Source organism: Nicotiana tabacum, chromosome 1 (assembly GCF_000715075.1).
Source record: "Nicotiana tabacum cultivar K326 chromosome 1, ASM71507v2, whole genome shotgun sequence".
NCBI lineage: Eukaryota > Viridiplantae > Streptophyta > Magnoliopsida > Solanales > Solanaceae > Nicotiana > Nicotiana tabacum.
In genome coordinates, this window is record NC_134080.1 from 178,284,748 (window position 1) to 178,300,280 (window position 15,533).

General features: G+C 37.4%; 1 protein-coding gene across 1 annotated transcript; it reads right to left on the reverse strand.

Annotated features, from left to right (window-relative positions):
- Positions 1-10,995: 10,995 nt before the first annotated feature.
- Positions 10,996-15,215, reverse strand: LOC107791313 (uncharacterized). The gene is made up of 4 exons (XM_016613350.2): positions 15,076-15,215; positions 12,434-12,563; positions 12,247-12,319; positions 10,996-11,401 (listed from the first exon to the last, which is right to left on the reverse strand). The coding sequence occupies exons 1-4, from the start codon at positions 15,101-15,103 to the stop codon at positions 11,144-11,146; spliced, it is 489 nt and encodes a 162-aa protein (XP_016468836.1). The 5' UTR covers positions 15,104-15,215; the 3' UTR covers positions 10,996-11,143.
- Between the last annotated feature and the right edge of the window lie 318 nt (positions 15,216-15,533).

Sequence of the window (15,533 nt, forward strand, 5' to 3'; positions counted from 1 at the left end):
AAGTGGATCATTTATTAAAGCAAGGGTACCTCACTGAGTTATTTAGTGAGAAAGGAAAACAAGCTTATATGAAAAACAGACAAGAGCCACCACAACCTCCTTCACCCAAGAGGACAGTGAATGTCATAAGCGGGGGAGAGGACATTCACGGCATAACCTATACAGCCTCCAACAAGGTTTCTAAGGTAACAATTACACACGGGAAATGGGTGCTGCAGGTCCTTGAAAATGAAAGTATTTCGTTCGATGACGCAGATACCGAAGGAGTAACAACTCCACATAATGACGCACTGGTAATATCTTTACTTGTACATGATACTAATGTAAAACGAGTTTTGATTGATCCAGGGAGTTCTGTAAATATTATATTACTAAGGGTACTACGAGAAATGCAAGTTGAAGACAAAATGATACCCAAGGCGCACACCTTGTCAGGCTTTGACAATTCAAGTGTAGTAACAAAAGGTGAGGTATTTCTAACAACTTTTGCTATGGGTGTTGTGAAGGAAACTAAATTTCAGGTAGTTGATATGGAAATGGCCTACAATATGATCATGGGGAGACCATGGATACACGATATGGACGTTGTCCCATCAACTCTACATCAGGTTATTAAATTCCCATCGCCATGGGGAATTTGCCAAATTCGTGGGGATCAGCAGATGGCTAAAAGTGTCAACGCTGTAACAAGTACGAGCGCCGAGAATAAAGAAAAGTGGCAATTACAGGAAACAGTTGAAGGTAAAAAAGATCAAACTTCAACTGAACAGGAAAAGACGGATTTGGACTCAAGACCTGACACAATTCAAGAACCTGAAGAAAATGAAAGCATCAAAACGACAATTGAATAGCTTGAGGCAGTGATGTTATTTGATCAATGGCCTGAACGGAACGTTTATGTCGGGGCCAATTTAAGCACGAACATGCGAGGTATGATAATCGAATTTTTAAAAGCTAACTTAGACTGCTTTGCTTGGTCCCACGCTGACATGACAGGGATTCCACCAAATGTGGTGACTCACAAACTCAATGAGGACCCTTCTTTCACACCAATAAAGCAAAAGAAATGGAAACAAGGTGCTTTCAAGAACCAGGTGATTCAGGAGGAAGTCCAAAAATTATTAAAAATCGGGTCAATCCGTGAGATCAAAGCAATAGAAGAAATCCCGGATATACTTACTAATAAAAAGGAAGTACAAAGATTAACGGGAAGAATTGCAGCTTTGGGGAGATTTATTTCCAAATCCTCGGAAAGGTGTTTTAAGTTTTTCTCTGCACTTAAAAAGTAAGATCATTTTGAATGGAATGAAGATTGTCAACAAGACCTTAGAAATTTGAAAGCTTATTTGTCAAAACCACCGTTGCTGGCAAAACCGAAGGTGGGGGAAAACCTTCTCATTTATCTGGCCGTATCTGAAGTCGCAGTAAGTGCTATTTTAGTCCGCGAGGACCAAGGTAAACAATCTCCTATTTATTATGTAAGTAAGTCCTTATTGGAAGCTGAGACACGATACCCACAGCTAGAAAAATTAGCATTAGCTTTGATCATGGCATCTAGAAAGTTAAGACCTTATTTTCAATGTCATCCCATTGTAGTAGTTACTGCTTTTCCACTTCGAAATATTTTGCATAAACACGAACTTTCAGGAAGATTAGCAAAATGGGCTATAGAACTAAGTGAGTATGAAGTTATTTATCAACCCAGGACCGCTATAAAGTCTCAAGTACTAGCTGATTTCGTGGCTGATTTTAGCTAGGGGATGCATTTAGAAGCAGAAAAAGAATTATTAGTTTTTAATGGTGCGAACCCGGGGACTTGGGTTTTATACACTGACGGTTCATATAATGTAAAAGGGGCAGGCTTAGGAATAGTTCTCGTACCACCTGCGGGTGAGACCATTAGACAGGCTATAAAATGTCATTCTATAACTAACAATGAAGCAGAGTATGAGGCTGTAATTGCAGGTTTAGAATTGGCACGAGAACTCGGCATAACACAGATTATAATCAAGAGTGATTCTCAATTCGTGGTTAATCAGATGCTGGGGACTTATACAGCCAGAGAGTCACGAATGAAAGAATACCTCGCAAAGGTACGGGAGTTAATAAAGCAATTCCAAACTTGGAAAGTAGTGCAGATCCCAAGAGATGAGAATGTAGAGGCAGATGCTTTAGCAAACCTTGCATCCGCAGCAGACGTGGCAAACAATACAGATGCTTCAGTCATACATCTATTTCATTCCGTTCTTGAACCTAATAAAAACGAGGTAAATTTTAATCATCTAACATGGGATTGGAGAAATGAAATTGTTGCCTTTTTACAGCACGGAACCGTGCCTAATGACAAAGGAAAGGCTTACGCGCTTCGCAAAAAAGCTGCACGACATTGTTTATATCAAGGTAATCTTTATCGAAAGATGTTCGGCGGACCACTAGCAAGGTGTCTCGGTCCCTCTCAAACCGAATATGTCATGAGAGAAGTACATGAAGGACATTGTGAGAATCACGCAGGAGGACGGTCACTGGTAAGAACGTTAATTCGCACAGGATATTATTGGCCTAAGATGGAAGAAGAGGCAACCAGTTTCGTGTCCAAATGTGATAAATGTCAAAGGTACGACAATAATATGCACAGACCAGCTAAGTTACTACATCCTGTTTTAGCCCCTTGGCCCTTTATGAAATGGGGAATGGATATCGTAGGTCCACTTCCACAAGCAAAAGGTCAGGTAAAATTTCTACTTGTACTTATAGATTATTTCACTAAATGGGTAGAAGCAGGGGCATTTAAACAGGTACGAGAAAAAGAAGTTAAAGACTTCATATGGCGAAATATAATATGCCGCTTTGGAGTACCAAAGGAGATCGTGTGTGACAATGGACCACAATTTATTGGAGCACAAGTTACAGAATTTCTTCGAAGTTGGCAGATCAAAAGAATAACGTCTACGCCATATCATCCAGTGGGGAATGGACAAGCAGAATCAACTAACAAAGTTATTATCAATAACTTGAAAAAGAGGTTACAAGATTCAAAAGGTAATTGGCCTGAGGTGTTACCTGGAGTACTATGGGCTTATCGTACAACGACCAAAACAGGCACTGGAGAAACACCATTTTCGATGGTTTATGGTACGGAAGCCTTAATTCCAGTTGAAATAGGTGAGCCAAGCACACGATACGATCAGGCAACGGAGGAATCTAATAATGAAGAGATGCGGGTTAGCCTAGATTTACTTGAAGGAAGAAGAAAAGCTGCTTTGATAAGAATGGCAGCATAAAAGCAAGTAATAGAACGATATTACAATAGGAAAGCACGCCTCAGATTTTTCAAAATTGGGGACTTCGTGCTTAAAAAGGTGTTCCAATCTGCAAAAGCTGCTAACTCAGGAAAGCTAAGTCCAACATGGGATGGACCATACAAAGTCCGTGGCATTGCGGGAAAAGGAGCATACCAGTTGGAAACAATGGATGGTAAAGTTTTACCCTCACATTGGAATGTTGTCCACTTAAAAAGATATTACTTTTAAGAAAGTACCTACGGTCAGGTATCATCATGTTAAAATTTCTCTCTTGGTTTATTAATATTTTACTAACGATTTTAGATGCTAGGCAAAATATCTTAACTCGTGCCAAATGATGAGTCACAACCTGCAAGGCAAAATGGAGTATTCTTAAATTCCTAGCCCAGGGTTACAATTAATCTGATGGAAATACACACGAGTTAGGCAGTCTTCATCTATAATCGCACCGTCGAGTCCCGTATATCTTTCTGTTTCAGGAAAAGGGCCAAAGTAAAAGAAATAAACAAGTGCTCGAGGCTTCATACTTCACCGCTCAAACACTTGGGGGACTACATATTATACACAGATATATGTAGAGAAAGAAACAGATACGAGTATCGAACAAAAATCGGCCACAAAGAAGCAAGTGTTGAGAAAAAGTTACGAAGTCTTCAGCATTCATGAGAACAACAGAGTCATCTCTCAAACTCATAAACAAAGTCACCTCTCAAACCCTTCTTAACATGTAAAGATAGGGTCATGACTATGTACTGAAACAGGTTATGAAGAAAAACCTTGTTTATTTTATGTTATTTACAAATCTGTTACAAGAAAAACAGTTACGAGAAAGTTGTAGATGTATTGTAATACATGTAACAGTCAAACACTTGTTAAAAGTTTATGAATAAAAACTTGCCAAAGTTGTTTCATATAAAACGTGTGTTTTCCTATTACTTTCATCGTATTATAACACCATTATGAAGTTGAGACGTCTTCTTCATTAAGTGTCGATAAAATAAAAGGGCCCTCTTTTATAAGCCTCATGTTAATAAGTCATGAGAAGAATCATAAAGCATTTTCAAAGGATAAAAATGCTAAACTATTCTATAAGTCCTAAATAAGTAAGGTAAAGGCAAGAATAGAACACATTGAAGTACTAACAAAACTTCTTAATATAATTAAAAAGACTAAGTAGAAACTTAGTCAATAAAAGTTTATACAAGTGCCCCATAATGATAACTGGGGACTTTCACCAAAAAATCCCTTAAAAACTAAGGGATAAAACCATCATTCAATTGAAGGGGTTAGCACATCAGAAGTTGTAATATTTATTTCATTTTTAGCCACAGACACGGTGGCAACTTCTGAAGAAGCAGCAACAGGAACGATTTCAGCAGAGCTTGAGATGTTAGGATCAATGAGGGAAACAAGAGTCACGGAAGCTTCAACTTCCACAGACTGGGTCATAGAAGTTTCACCCTCTGAAGCTGGAATTGCAACATTTTCAGCTGAAGCAGGAATTGTAATCCCAATTGCTGCAGTATTCACTTCTTCATTTAAAAGTTCTTCTGTTCCAGGAACTTCAAGTGCAGGAGAAGGAGTATCAGCAGACTGTTGGCTTTTCTCGATGGTATCTATGACTTTGGCCAGTTCAGACTGCAAGTCAAAACCTTCTTGAGCAGCTTCCGTCAAAGCATCACGACGAGATTTCAGGAAAGCCCAACTCACTTCTATGTTAAAATTTTCCTCTAGAAGTCCATATTCCTTTTCCCACATAGCAAGATCGTTTTTTAAGATTTGATATTCAGCTAAATGGGAATCAAGGGAAGCTTCAAGAGAAGCATGAGAACTCTTCAAGGCATGAATCTCGTCAGAAGAAGTCTGTAAGTCAGCCTGAGCTTGAGTCAAGCTTTGCACTAACTCTCCTGCATATTCTTCCTTCCTAGCCAAAAGTGCCTTCAGCTCTCTAACTTCTTCACTAGCCCTGGATAATTGTTCTAACAAAGAGCATTCCAAAAGCTCTTTGTCTCTTTTCAATTGGCTTGAAGAGGCTTTGACAGTTGCCAGTTCAGAAGTTAAACCACGGTTTTGCTGCTCCAGGAGATTTTTATCTTCTTACAACTCCTCTATGGTCCCTTGAGCATTCTCGAATTGCTCCTTCCAATTGGTTGCTTCAAGCTGGGCTCCTCTAGCTATTTCCTCGGCCTCGTGGATAGTCTTTTCAGACTCACGAGCTCTTCTTTCCAGTAGGGAAATTCTTCCCATTAATTCTGTGCCAATAAGGTTAGCCTACAGAGGTAAGTCATGGAAATGAGAGATTGAAGATAATTTAAAAAAAAACTTGTTGGTAAAAATACCTTCAAAGTAGAATGAACTACGTCATTCATCAGAGTTAAGCAGCTATGGCTCTCCATCTTCTTCTTCTCGATATCTCCAATTAGAGATTTGAGCCAAACATCGGCTCTGCCGGTCTTCCTCAAGAGGCTATGATTGGCAGGAACCTCCAAAGTAACACTTCTCATAGTCATACTTCCACTGCTAGAACCTGTCTCTGTATGATGAACAGAGGGAAGAGGAGCAGTGGAAGGAATGGAAGGAAAAGATGTAGAAACCAACACAGGAGCGGAAGCAGGTGCGGTAGAAACAGCCAAGGGAACGGATATAGGAGCGGTAGAAACTGGCAAAAGAACGGAAGTCGTCAAAACTGGTAACGAAATACTTACGGCTGGCAGAGGAATGGAGGAAATATGAACAAATGAGGAAAGAGGAGCTTCATCAAAAACAGGGCCGAGCTCGCCACTCCCGAAACCACTGTCAAAAAGATGCTGAATTGATTCATCATTATCTCTTGGTTCGGCGTCCTCATCAGATTGAATCAAAACAGGCTCGGTGGCGGAGGTACGAGCAGGAGTGTTTTCAATTTCATCATCAATGATTATTCGTCTCCTGACCCTCGGCCTGGTAATTAGGGAGGTACCCTCCTCTTCTTCTTCAGAATTTTCCTTTGTAGCTTTCCTTTTAGGCAGCAAGGCTCGAGCCTTATCCAAATCAAGAGCAGCATTCGCAGACATGCGAATGGCCATAGCTACTTCAGTCGTCATTTCTCTAATGCCAAATCCTGATTAAAGGATGGATATACATGATTAAAGTTGAGGAAAAAGCGCTTAACATGTAAAAAAAATCATATAAAAGGTGGGATACCATGTGTTTTGACTTTCCAGCCATGTAAGGAAGAAATTGATTTCCAAGTTCTCTGCTCCCTAGAAGCAATCTTCAAAAGTGAGTCTACCCAACCACGAAAGTTGGGAATAGGTTCCACATCTCCCATTGTTGCTACAAAAAAACCAAGAAGGGACGAGATTAAAAACAACTTTCTTTTGAAATTCTCAAAAGTAAGTACGGTAAATAAAAGGAAACCTATGTTCAAAATTCCACTTCTCAGGGAAGGGAATATTTGTTTCGCCAATCAAGTCCACTGTACGGACAGCAACGTAACGGATATACCATCCACGATCTTTGTCATCCTCAGGATTTACCAAAACTTTTTTGCTCCTTGTAGTTAAGGTAAAAACCCCATGGCGTATTAAGTTAGGATGGTATAGATGAATGAGGTGAGAAAAGGTGAAATTGACATTGGCCTTGGAAGATAAATATCTCAAACAAGCCACTGTTCTCCACACCAATGGACCGATTTGGGCCAAACAAATTGTAAAGAAACGACAAAAATCGAGAATAACTCGGTCAATCGGAGGATTGAAACCTAAAGTGAAGGGGTAAGTGTAAACAGAAGAATACCCACTTCTAAAAGAGGAAATTCTTTGATTTAGGGAAGGAATTGACATTCGGAGACTATCCTTCCAGTTACAATCTCTTCTTATGGTGGGGATTGTAAGCTCGGTTACTATTGTTGGGTAAGTATCAGCTCTTTCTAAATTTTTAATTTGTTTTTGAAGAGACGTTTTGTCACTTTCAAAAGACAAATCGCCGGGAACTATATCATCAACTGAGGGTTCTTGAGAAGGATCAAGAATTTCCCTACTTTTAGAAGAAGGGGCTTTTGGGATAGAACTCCTTGAAGAAGAACCAGAGGAGCCGCCTCGCGTAGATTCTAACCCTGTTCGAAGCCTACCTCCTCCGCCTCTTCTGTGTCTAACAGGGGCGTTGGGGAATTGATCTAGAATTGGAACTTTTTTACGGTTAGGGTTTGAAGAAGACATTGTTAAGAAGGAAGTATGTGCTGAAGATTTGTGAAGAAGACAAAGGAGGACAAAGTTATGTGTAAAATGGGAACCGTCAACTTTTTAAGTGTAATGATGAAAAGCCTATAATAAAGGCAGCTATCACTTCGTAAATAGTGAGAGTGAAGAAGTCTCGAAAAAGAGTATGAATAGTGGAATCAATTAGAAAATGACACATGGGCAGAACATTAAATGGAAAAGACTGATGAGACGTTAGTACTGTCATGAGCATTAATTGTGGTAAAAATTCCTTTTACATGAAGATCCACTTCCCAATTATTTAATTGATAAAAAAATGGAAAGTGGGGGGACTATCTGTATTGGGAAAAAACTGAGTTTATATTAAAAGATGATGTGGCATGACACGTGGATTAGTTAAATGGTCAAAGCGCAACAATTGACTAAGAGGCACGAATGAAAACAGCCACGGGAAGAAGAATTTAAATAGGTACGAGACGACGTATAGATACGAGTCTCGTACCAATTTAAATTATTTACATCCAACGGATAGAAGGCATTGAAAGCAAAGATCTGGTGACAGAAAGGAGTCCAAATTCATTATTAAATACTTGATACGTTACGAAATCGGTATTTAATAGGAATGATTGTATAACGGCTTATTTAATATCATTTATTACTCATGATTATATCATTAAAGCTGAGGCTTCATTCCTTTACCTAGAATTATCTATAAAAGGAAGAAGTATCATCATTTGTAAGGACACGGAATACTATTGAGAATTTATTGAAATACACATCTATTTGCTTCTTTACCATCGTTCTCAAAAGTATTTTATTTTTGTCTCCTGATTATCAGTAACCCGAATTTCTTTTTAACTTTGACCAAAGACTCAGATTTTTGGTTAAACAATAACACAAGGTATATTTTATGAAGAATCACCAAATCAAAATTATGTTTATCAAAGCTTACACAACCAAAGAGAGCTAATTTGTTTGACTAAACTAGACAAGTCCTCTGACAGGGATTAATCTGCAAAACCTTGCATAATCGTGTTCTTGATAAACTAACCACAACTCCATCCAAAATAATAATAATAATAATAATAAGCCAACCTAAGGTCAAGTAGGGAGCCTTGACGGAAGCCAAAGCGCAAGAGTTGGGGGTTAAGTTGATGGGTGAATTAGGAGCAATATAAGTACTTAGCTAAGAAGGAGGCGGAATTAACCGTTTACGGTGGCCAAGACTGCAGCTTTTGGTCATTTGTATGAAGAAATCGAGGGCCGAGGTCGGAATAAGAAAGGAAGGCCCGTGACTTGGACCAAGTGAAGTGCATCAAGGACGAAGAAGGTAGAGTTTTGTTGGACGAGGGGCTTATCCATCGAAAATGACACACCTACTTCCGTAGTCTCTTGAACGAGGAGGGGGACATGAACATTGTACTGGGTGATTTGAAACTCTCCGGGAGTCGTTGCGACTCTGGGTATTGTAGGCGGATTGGAGTTGAGTAGGTTGAGGGGGTTATGCGTAAGATAAGCAGAGGCAGAGCGACCGGGCCAGATGAAATCCCGGTGGAGTTTTGGAAGAGAGAGGGCGAGGCGGGCTTGGAGTGGCTCACTAGGTTATTTAATGTCATTTTTAGAACGAAGAAGATGCCGGAGCGGTGGAGGTGGAGCACGATGGTTCCTTTATACAATATCAAGGGTGATATCCAAAATTGCAATAACTATCGGGGTATCAAACTGCTTAGCCATACTATGAAAGTTTGAGAAAATGTGTGGAGTTAAGGGTGAGGAGGAGTGTGTCTATTTCTGAGAATCAATTCGGGTTTATGCCGGGACGCTCGACTTCAGAGGCCATTCACCTTGTTAGGAGTTTGATGGAGCAATATAGGGAGAGGAAGAGGGACTTGCATATAGTATTCATGGACTTAGAAAAGGCGTATAATGAAGTCCCGATGGAGGTTTTGTGGAGGTGTTTAGAGGCTAGAGGTGTATCTGTTGCCTACATTAGGGTGATTAAAGACATGTATGATGGAGCAAAGGCCCGAGTGAGGACGGTGGGAAGGGACTCCGACCATTTTCCGGTCATGATGGGGTTGCACCAGAGGTCGGCACTCAACCCTTTTTGTTTGCCCTGACGATGTACGTTCTGACGCGCCACATCCAAGGGGATGTGTCGTGGTCCATGCTATTTGCAGATGATATAGTATTGATTGACGGGACGCGAGGCAGTGTGAACGTGAGGTTAGAGGTGTGTAGGCAGACCTTGGAGTCTAAAGGTTTCAAGCTGAATAGGACCAAGACAGAATACTTGGAGTGCAAGTTCAGTGGTGAGACTCAGGGAGGGGAAGAGGAGATGAGGCTGGACTCGCAAGTCATCCCTAGGAGAGAAAGTTATTTATCTAGAAAAAACAAAAATAAAATCAAATGTAGAAAGTAAGATAAACATAAGAATTATAAGGGGAAAAAGTGATAGATGTTTTGAACGAAAAATTTCTTAGAAAATTGCAAAAAAAAAAAAATGTACAAATATAAAAATAAAGAACTAAAATAAGAAAAGAGTAACATGGTAACTCTCGGTAATCATAATCGATTACTAATTGTGTAGAAAGTATTTAAATACAAATTTTAAGGACTCGGAAATTGAAAGAAAGTGATAACAGTTTTTGCGGAAGAATCTTACTGAAAAATAACATAAAAAATTAAGATGAAAAATAATAATGAAAAAGAAAAAAAATGTGACAATGTTTTGGACTGAAAGATTTTAGTGGAAAGAATAAAATTAATATAAATAAAAAAACACCAAAAAATAAAAAATCAAGATAAAAAAAAAAAGTAAAAAAGAGTGAGGAGTTTACTGCTAGAAAGAGTAAAAAAAAAATAAAGAGATAAAACGAGAAAATAACTACAAAAAATGAGTAAGAGTGCATAATTGTTTTTAGAAAGAAAAAAAAAGTGAAAAAAAAATAACAACAAAATACGGGGAAAAAATTTAAAAAAGTAAAAAAGACACACACACACAAAAAAAAAAAAAAAAAAAAAAAAAACTGGAAAAAAAAAGAGGAGAAGGACCTTTGTAAAGCGTAGCCGCTAGGTATAGAAAGGAGGAGGTAGTCTGGTCTAAAAATCTTCAAAAGGGGCCTGTTTTGTTTTTTTTCAAAAAAAAAGAAGGAGCATTTTGGTCATTAATTCTTTAAAAGGAGCTCTAAGGGAGCATTTATCGCAACGGGTAAAAAAAAAAAAAAGAAAGTTACTTAATAAAAGGAAAGAAAACAAGAAAACAGCAACGACGGGTTGGTGAGATCTCCTTCAACGAAATTCTCTGGGGTTTATATATGTGATAATTTACTGGTGGGATAGATATGCACTACTCTCAGTATACCTAATTTTTCATGAAGAGGGTCAGACACAATGAGCAAGTTTCTGATGGGAAATTTTGAGTTATATATTCCAAAATGTAGACTTAAAACTGCGCTGGTTGGAACTCCATAACACACAAGTTTTCACTCACAGAGGGCAAAGGATTTATATCATTATCACCTTTCAATAGTCATTTTTGAGAATTATTGAAACAATATACTAATGAGATAACTTGATCAAAGCCTACTGGCATGTATAGAAGTATGCAGAAACATGTGTGACAATTCTTTATTCCTTTGCCTAAGCAGCTTGCTGACACAGCACAACTGCAAGAGTCACAAGGGAAGCATAAAGAGAAGTGGGCATCTTCTGAACCACCTTTCCAACACCAGGGACTCCCTCTGTTGACCTCTTTGTTAGCAGAGCCACAGTTGGTGCTACTGCCAACGCAATGATTAGTCCCTGACTCACCAATTTAAATGTATCCTTTGTTAATTTCCTAATAAATTTCACAAATTCTTCTCGGTCCACTTCTCCATCAAGATTGATATCGCACTCCTGTGAATGACAAGAAATGAAACACTACTGTGATAACAAAACTCAAACTGTTCAACTTTGTTAAAACTCAGTAGAAACTGAAAAGCAGGTCCGCTTCAAACAAGATTAAAATAGAGACACATTTTCTTTGGGAAATAGGATGCAAAAGGGAAGGTAAACTGGAGAAAAGATTTCCCCCGTCTGGATTATTTGTCTTCATCTCAAGGGAACCGCATGAAATAACTTTACTTCCTCTTTCTTTTAACAACCAAACAAGAAAGGAAAATTTTCTTCCTTGCCCTTTTCCCAAACAACTTTGAAGGAAAAGAAGCAATTCCAAAAAAAAGATATACACACGCTTAGCTTTATAATACATGATAGAACTTACAACCAAAGATAAATACTTGGCAATGTTTAGTGTTGTGCTGAATACCCAGGCTCCCGAAAAAATCAATTATTATTTTACAAGTATTTAGAATGATTTAAGTATCAACATCCCTGAGAATAATTCAATCTGGAGAAGAAAAAAATGAATTATCAGTTACTTTAAATTACAATCCCATCTCTCATCAATATAGGAGTTGTATAATTTTTATTGGGATATCTTCTTCTTCTTTTTTTCCAAAATTTACATTTGAAATTTAACAAAGCTAGATGATGTTTTATAAAGGCTCAAAGTAAATACTATTTTTCTAAGATGGAATGTTGAAAGAACCCTTTTTAGAACTAATATCCATTATTACAGCAATACTTCAAAGGAAAGTAGTGTGATTAGAATAATTTAGGCGCATCACAATCAAATCGACCTAACTGAACATCAGAAGTAGAAGAATGGTCTAGTAACCGGTCAGCTGACTGAGAGATACCTGCATCAGGGCTTTAACTTCATCTTTTGTAGGAGGATCAAAATGAGGTCCGGGCAAACGTTTATTAATATCACTGAAATAACATAAGTGATAAAAAAATTCTAAGTGTACCACCTTCCAAGTTATAAACAATTAACAAACCTCTATGATGTTTGTAGAAGGTGCGTGAGGAACAGAGAAATCTTACTTGTAGACAAGTAACACAGCAATATAAAGGTCTTCAAACTTCAGATTTGCTCTTCCTGATTCATTTTTGAAGTGGTCAAAGACCTTGTCTGTTATTTTTCGTATTTTTGTTGTCTCTCTCCACTGCTTACCTGCATGAGGTAAATGAGGTTAACATTGTATTAACTTAGTTAGGTAAGCTCCATGCCAATATGACCAGCCTAACTGCAGAATCAGTGGCTGATATAGGTCTATTTAGCGGTGCACATGAGTTACTGGATAATTTATTTATCTTCATTCGTCACATTATCCTCGAATTTTCTTTGTAAATTTTAAATGGGGCTTACAACAACAAACTAAAAACAGAAATAACTATCCAAGAAACCCATGTTTTCAAACTTGTTATAAAACAGGGCTATGCCATTGTATGTATTACCTGATTATCCGTCATGCCCTGATTTTTAGGTCACAACATACTATCTGTTATTAGAAAGTAAAGATATCACAAGAAATGGTGTAATTGTTATGAATCAGGCTCATCAAATCACAGATACACGGAAACCTGAGGTTATGCCCTTCCCTTGTTCAAGAGAAAGCAATGACTTTTCTTTAGCTACTGGCCCAAATAAGACACATTTTGCTTCATCATTTACAAGAGATAGATCATGTTAAACAGAATCAGTAGAAAACCAATGTGTGTGATGTTTTTGCGTGAAACAAGCACAATGTAACAAACACGTAATTTAACTTCTCTAATATATGGCACAAGGGAGAACATTCTAAGGTCTCTTTCCTAAACTAGAGAGTATTAAAGAGGAAAATTCCACTTGATGAGATTATTCTAGATTTAGACAGAACATTGTGTCCAAATGCGCTCGTTGGTCTGCTGCCAAGATTGAGCCTACAAAAGCATGTTTTCATGGAACACCAGTATGCTACCAGAATACAGTCTTACTTTACCAGGACAATGGTATCAAGCTGGAAATCACTTAAAAGACTCTCTTTTGAAGATTCTTCCTTCATTTATTATCTGGAAAAGTAGATGCCTCTAAATATCTATTTGGAAAGCTATCTGTGACATTGTTTTTAATCTGAAGATCACCATTCCCTTAAGTCAACTCGAACACGAGTTGGAAGGACCTATTTGAGAAGGCTGACAGTTTTAAGCGAAGGATCACTTTTAATCCAGTCTACTGGAATAAGCCACAAATGAATTATGTAAAGCGATGGCGCTGGAGTATTTCTATGAAATCACTTAGGCAACATAGTTGTACTAAAAGCATAGTTGATCTCATGGCCTTTTCAATTTCTATGCTATATACTGTACTAACAACATAGCTGAAGCCTTCTTCCTTGTTTGGTTTTCACTTTTGTATTGGGGTTAGGTTTTATGTTCCCCTCCATTGTAATCCTTTTTGATTAATAAACAAGGTTGGGGTCAATGAACACCCCCCCCCCCCCAACCACGGGAGGTGAAAGCATGGTTGAGTGGATTAAAGTTAAAAAAAAGTAATTTTACTTCTAACAGCAAGTGCATGCACATGGCTAACTACTGAAGAAAAGCAATCACATAAATCTTCAAAACATAAAGGAAAAAGAGGAGAGAATGACCACATTCGTAAAAGACATAATGACTGTTAAAGACAACTCAAAAGGGTGAAATATACTTTTCGAGAAGAAGTTGCTCATGAAATGGATAAGATCACAAATTCGACTAGAAGTGAATATAGTAGTAGCTTTAAATTTTCTAGATTGTTTCCAAAACCATTTACATATCCTTCTCAGAGGTCACAATGCTCCAATAATTTATGTATCCAATAAAATAATAAAGAGTTTAAGGTCTATATATTGACGGTGTAGAAAATATCTTCACAAAGTAATTACAAGTAAATATTTATGATAAGCATTAATTGGTATTTTCATAAAAATGGTAATTACCCTACTATAATAAGTTATAAAATCTTTGCATGGCCAGTATATACTGTCAGACCTTTCTATAACAACATCCCTATATAACAGTCATTCACTATAAAAGCCAAGTTTTCCTCAGAACCGATTCTTGAAGTGATATTTTACCTCTCTATAATAGTTTTTTACCTATAACAGCAACAACCATATTTATAGCAGAACGTTCTTGGTAAAATTACCCCTTTATAACAACCATATAGAATCATTAATATTACTAATAATAGTTTTAAAAATATGCACACAATCTTTTTCATTAAACAAAGTTTTTGTCTTGCATAAGATATAAGATTTGAAGATTTTCACATAACATCTTTTCCATTGGACAAATTCCAAAAAAACATATTTAGATAGAAAATCTACCGTTAAGCTATTAAAATCACGCTTTCTAGCCGCACAGTAACTCAACCTTTTGGCTGGAAATCGAGAAAAACCTGTTCCTTGATGTTTTAGTTGGATCAGTAAAAAAGTGCTCTCCAATACAACCAAGATTAATCTATAAGACATCAAGCTTTTACCCTTCTTTATACACCAAACTTTTGACTCTTGAATTAATTACACAACAAATTCTTTAATATAATCCCCCATCTAGCCACTGTTAGAAGGGAGTTATGACCAAACCAAGATATGGATCCAAAGAAACATGAATATTTCATGTTAAGAAAATTGATGGGATTACATAGAAGTTGAGATGGTTACCTTGGAATTTTTGAAGAATCTGTCCCATGGGTTTGAACTTTTGGAGAAGATAAAGGGAAGCTTGCTACGGTAGTGTGATTTTGGTCAACTTGCACAGGGAATAGATACTCCAGCATCACGTGAGATCCTTTGTTAGACATCATAGGCGGGTCATTTGAAATAAGGGCATTTTTACCTATTTATACCATATATCAAATTTTATTACCAAAAATATTCATAATTTGTTATTTACTGTGTAGTCCATTGTTAGAATATACTATAAGCCATGCGTATTGTTATAGTATTCTTTATGAACAATTATTTATTTACTTGTTTAAATTCAATAAAGTTTCATTTTAAATAGATCATGTGTTGGTTTGTGCGTCCATTGCTTACATAGTAGATGATTTAGTGTATAGAGTTTAGCTTATACACGGAAGATTAAATCATCGGTTCTTGTAAGACATAAAAGTTAATGT

Bases quoted from the DNA above. Each gene is read 5' to 3' on its own strand.
- LOC107791313 (XM_016613350.2), bottom strand. From the start codon at position 15,103: ATGGGACAGATTCTTCAAAAATTCCAAG. The intron at 12,320-12,433 runs GTAAGATTTCTC...ATGTTATTTCAG, and splicing joins GCTGTGTTACTTGTCTACAA to TGATATTAATAAACGTTTGC. The intron at 11,402-12,246 runs GTATCTCTCAGT...TGTCATTCACAG, and splicing joins AAGTTAAAGCCCTGATGCAG to GAGTGCGATATCAATCTTGA.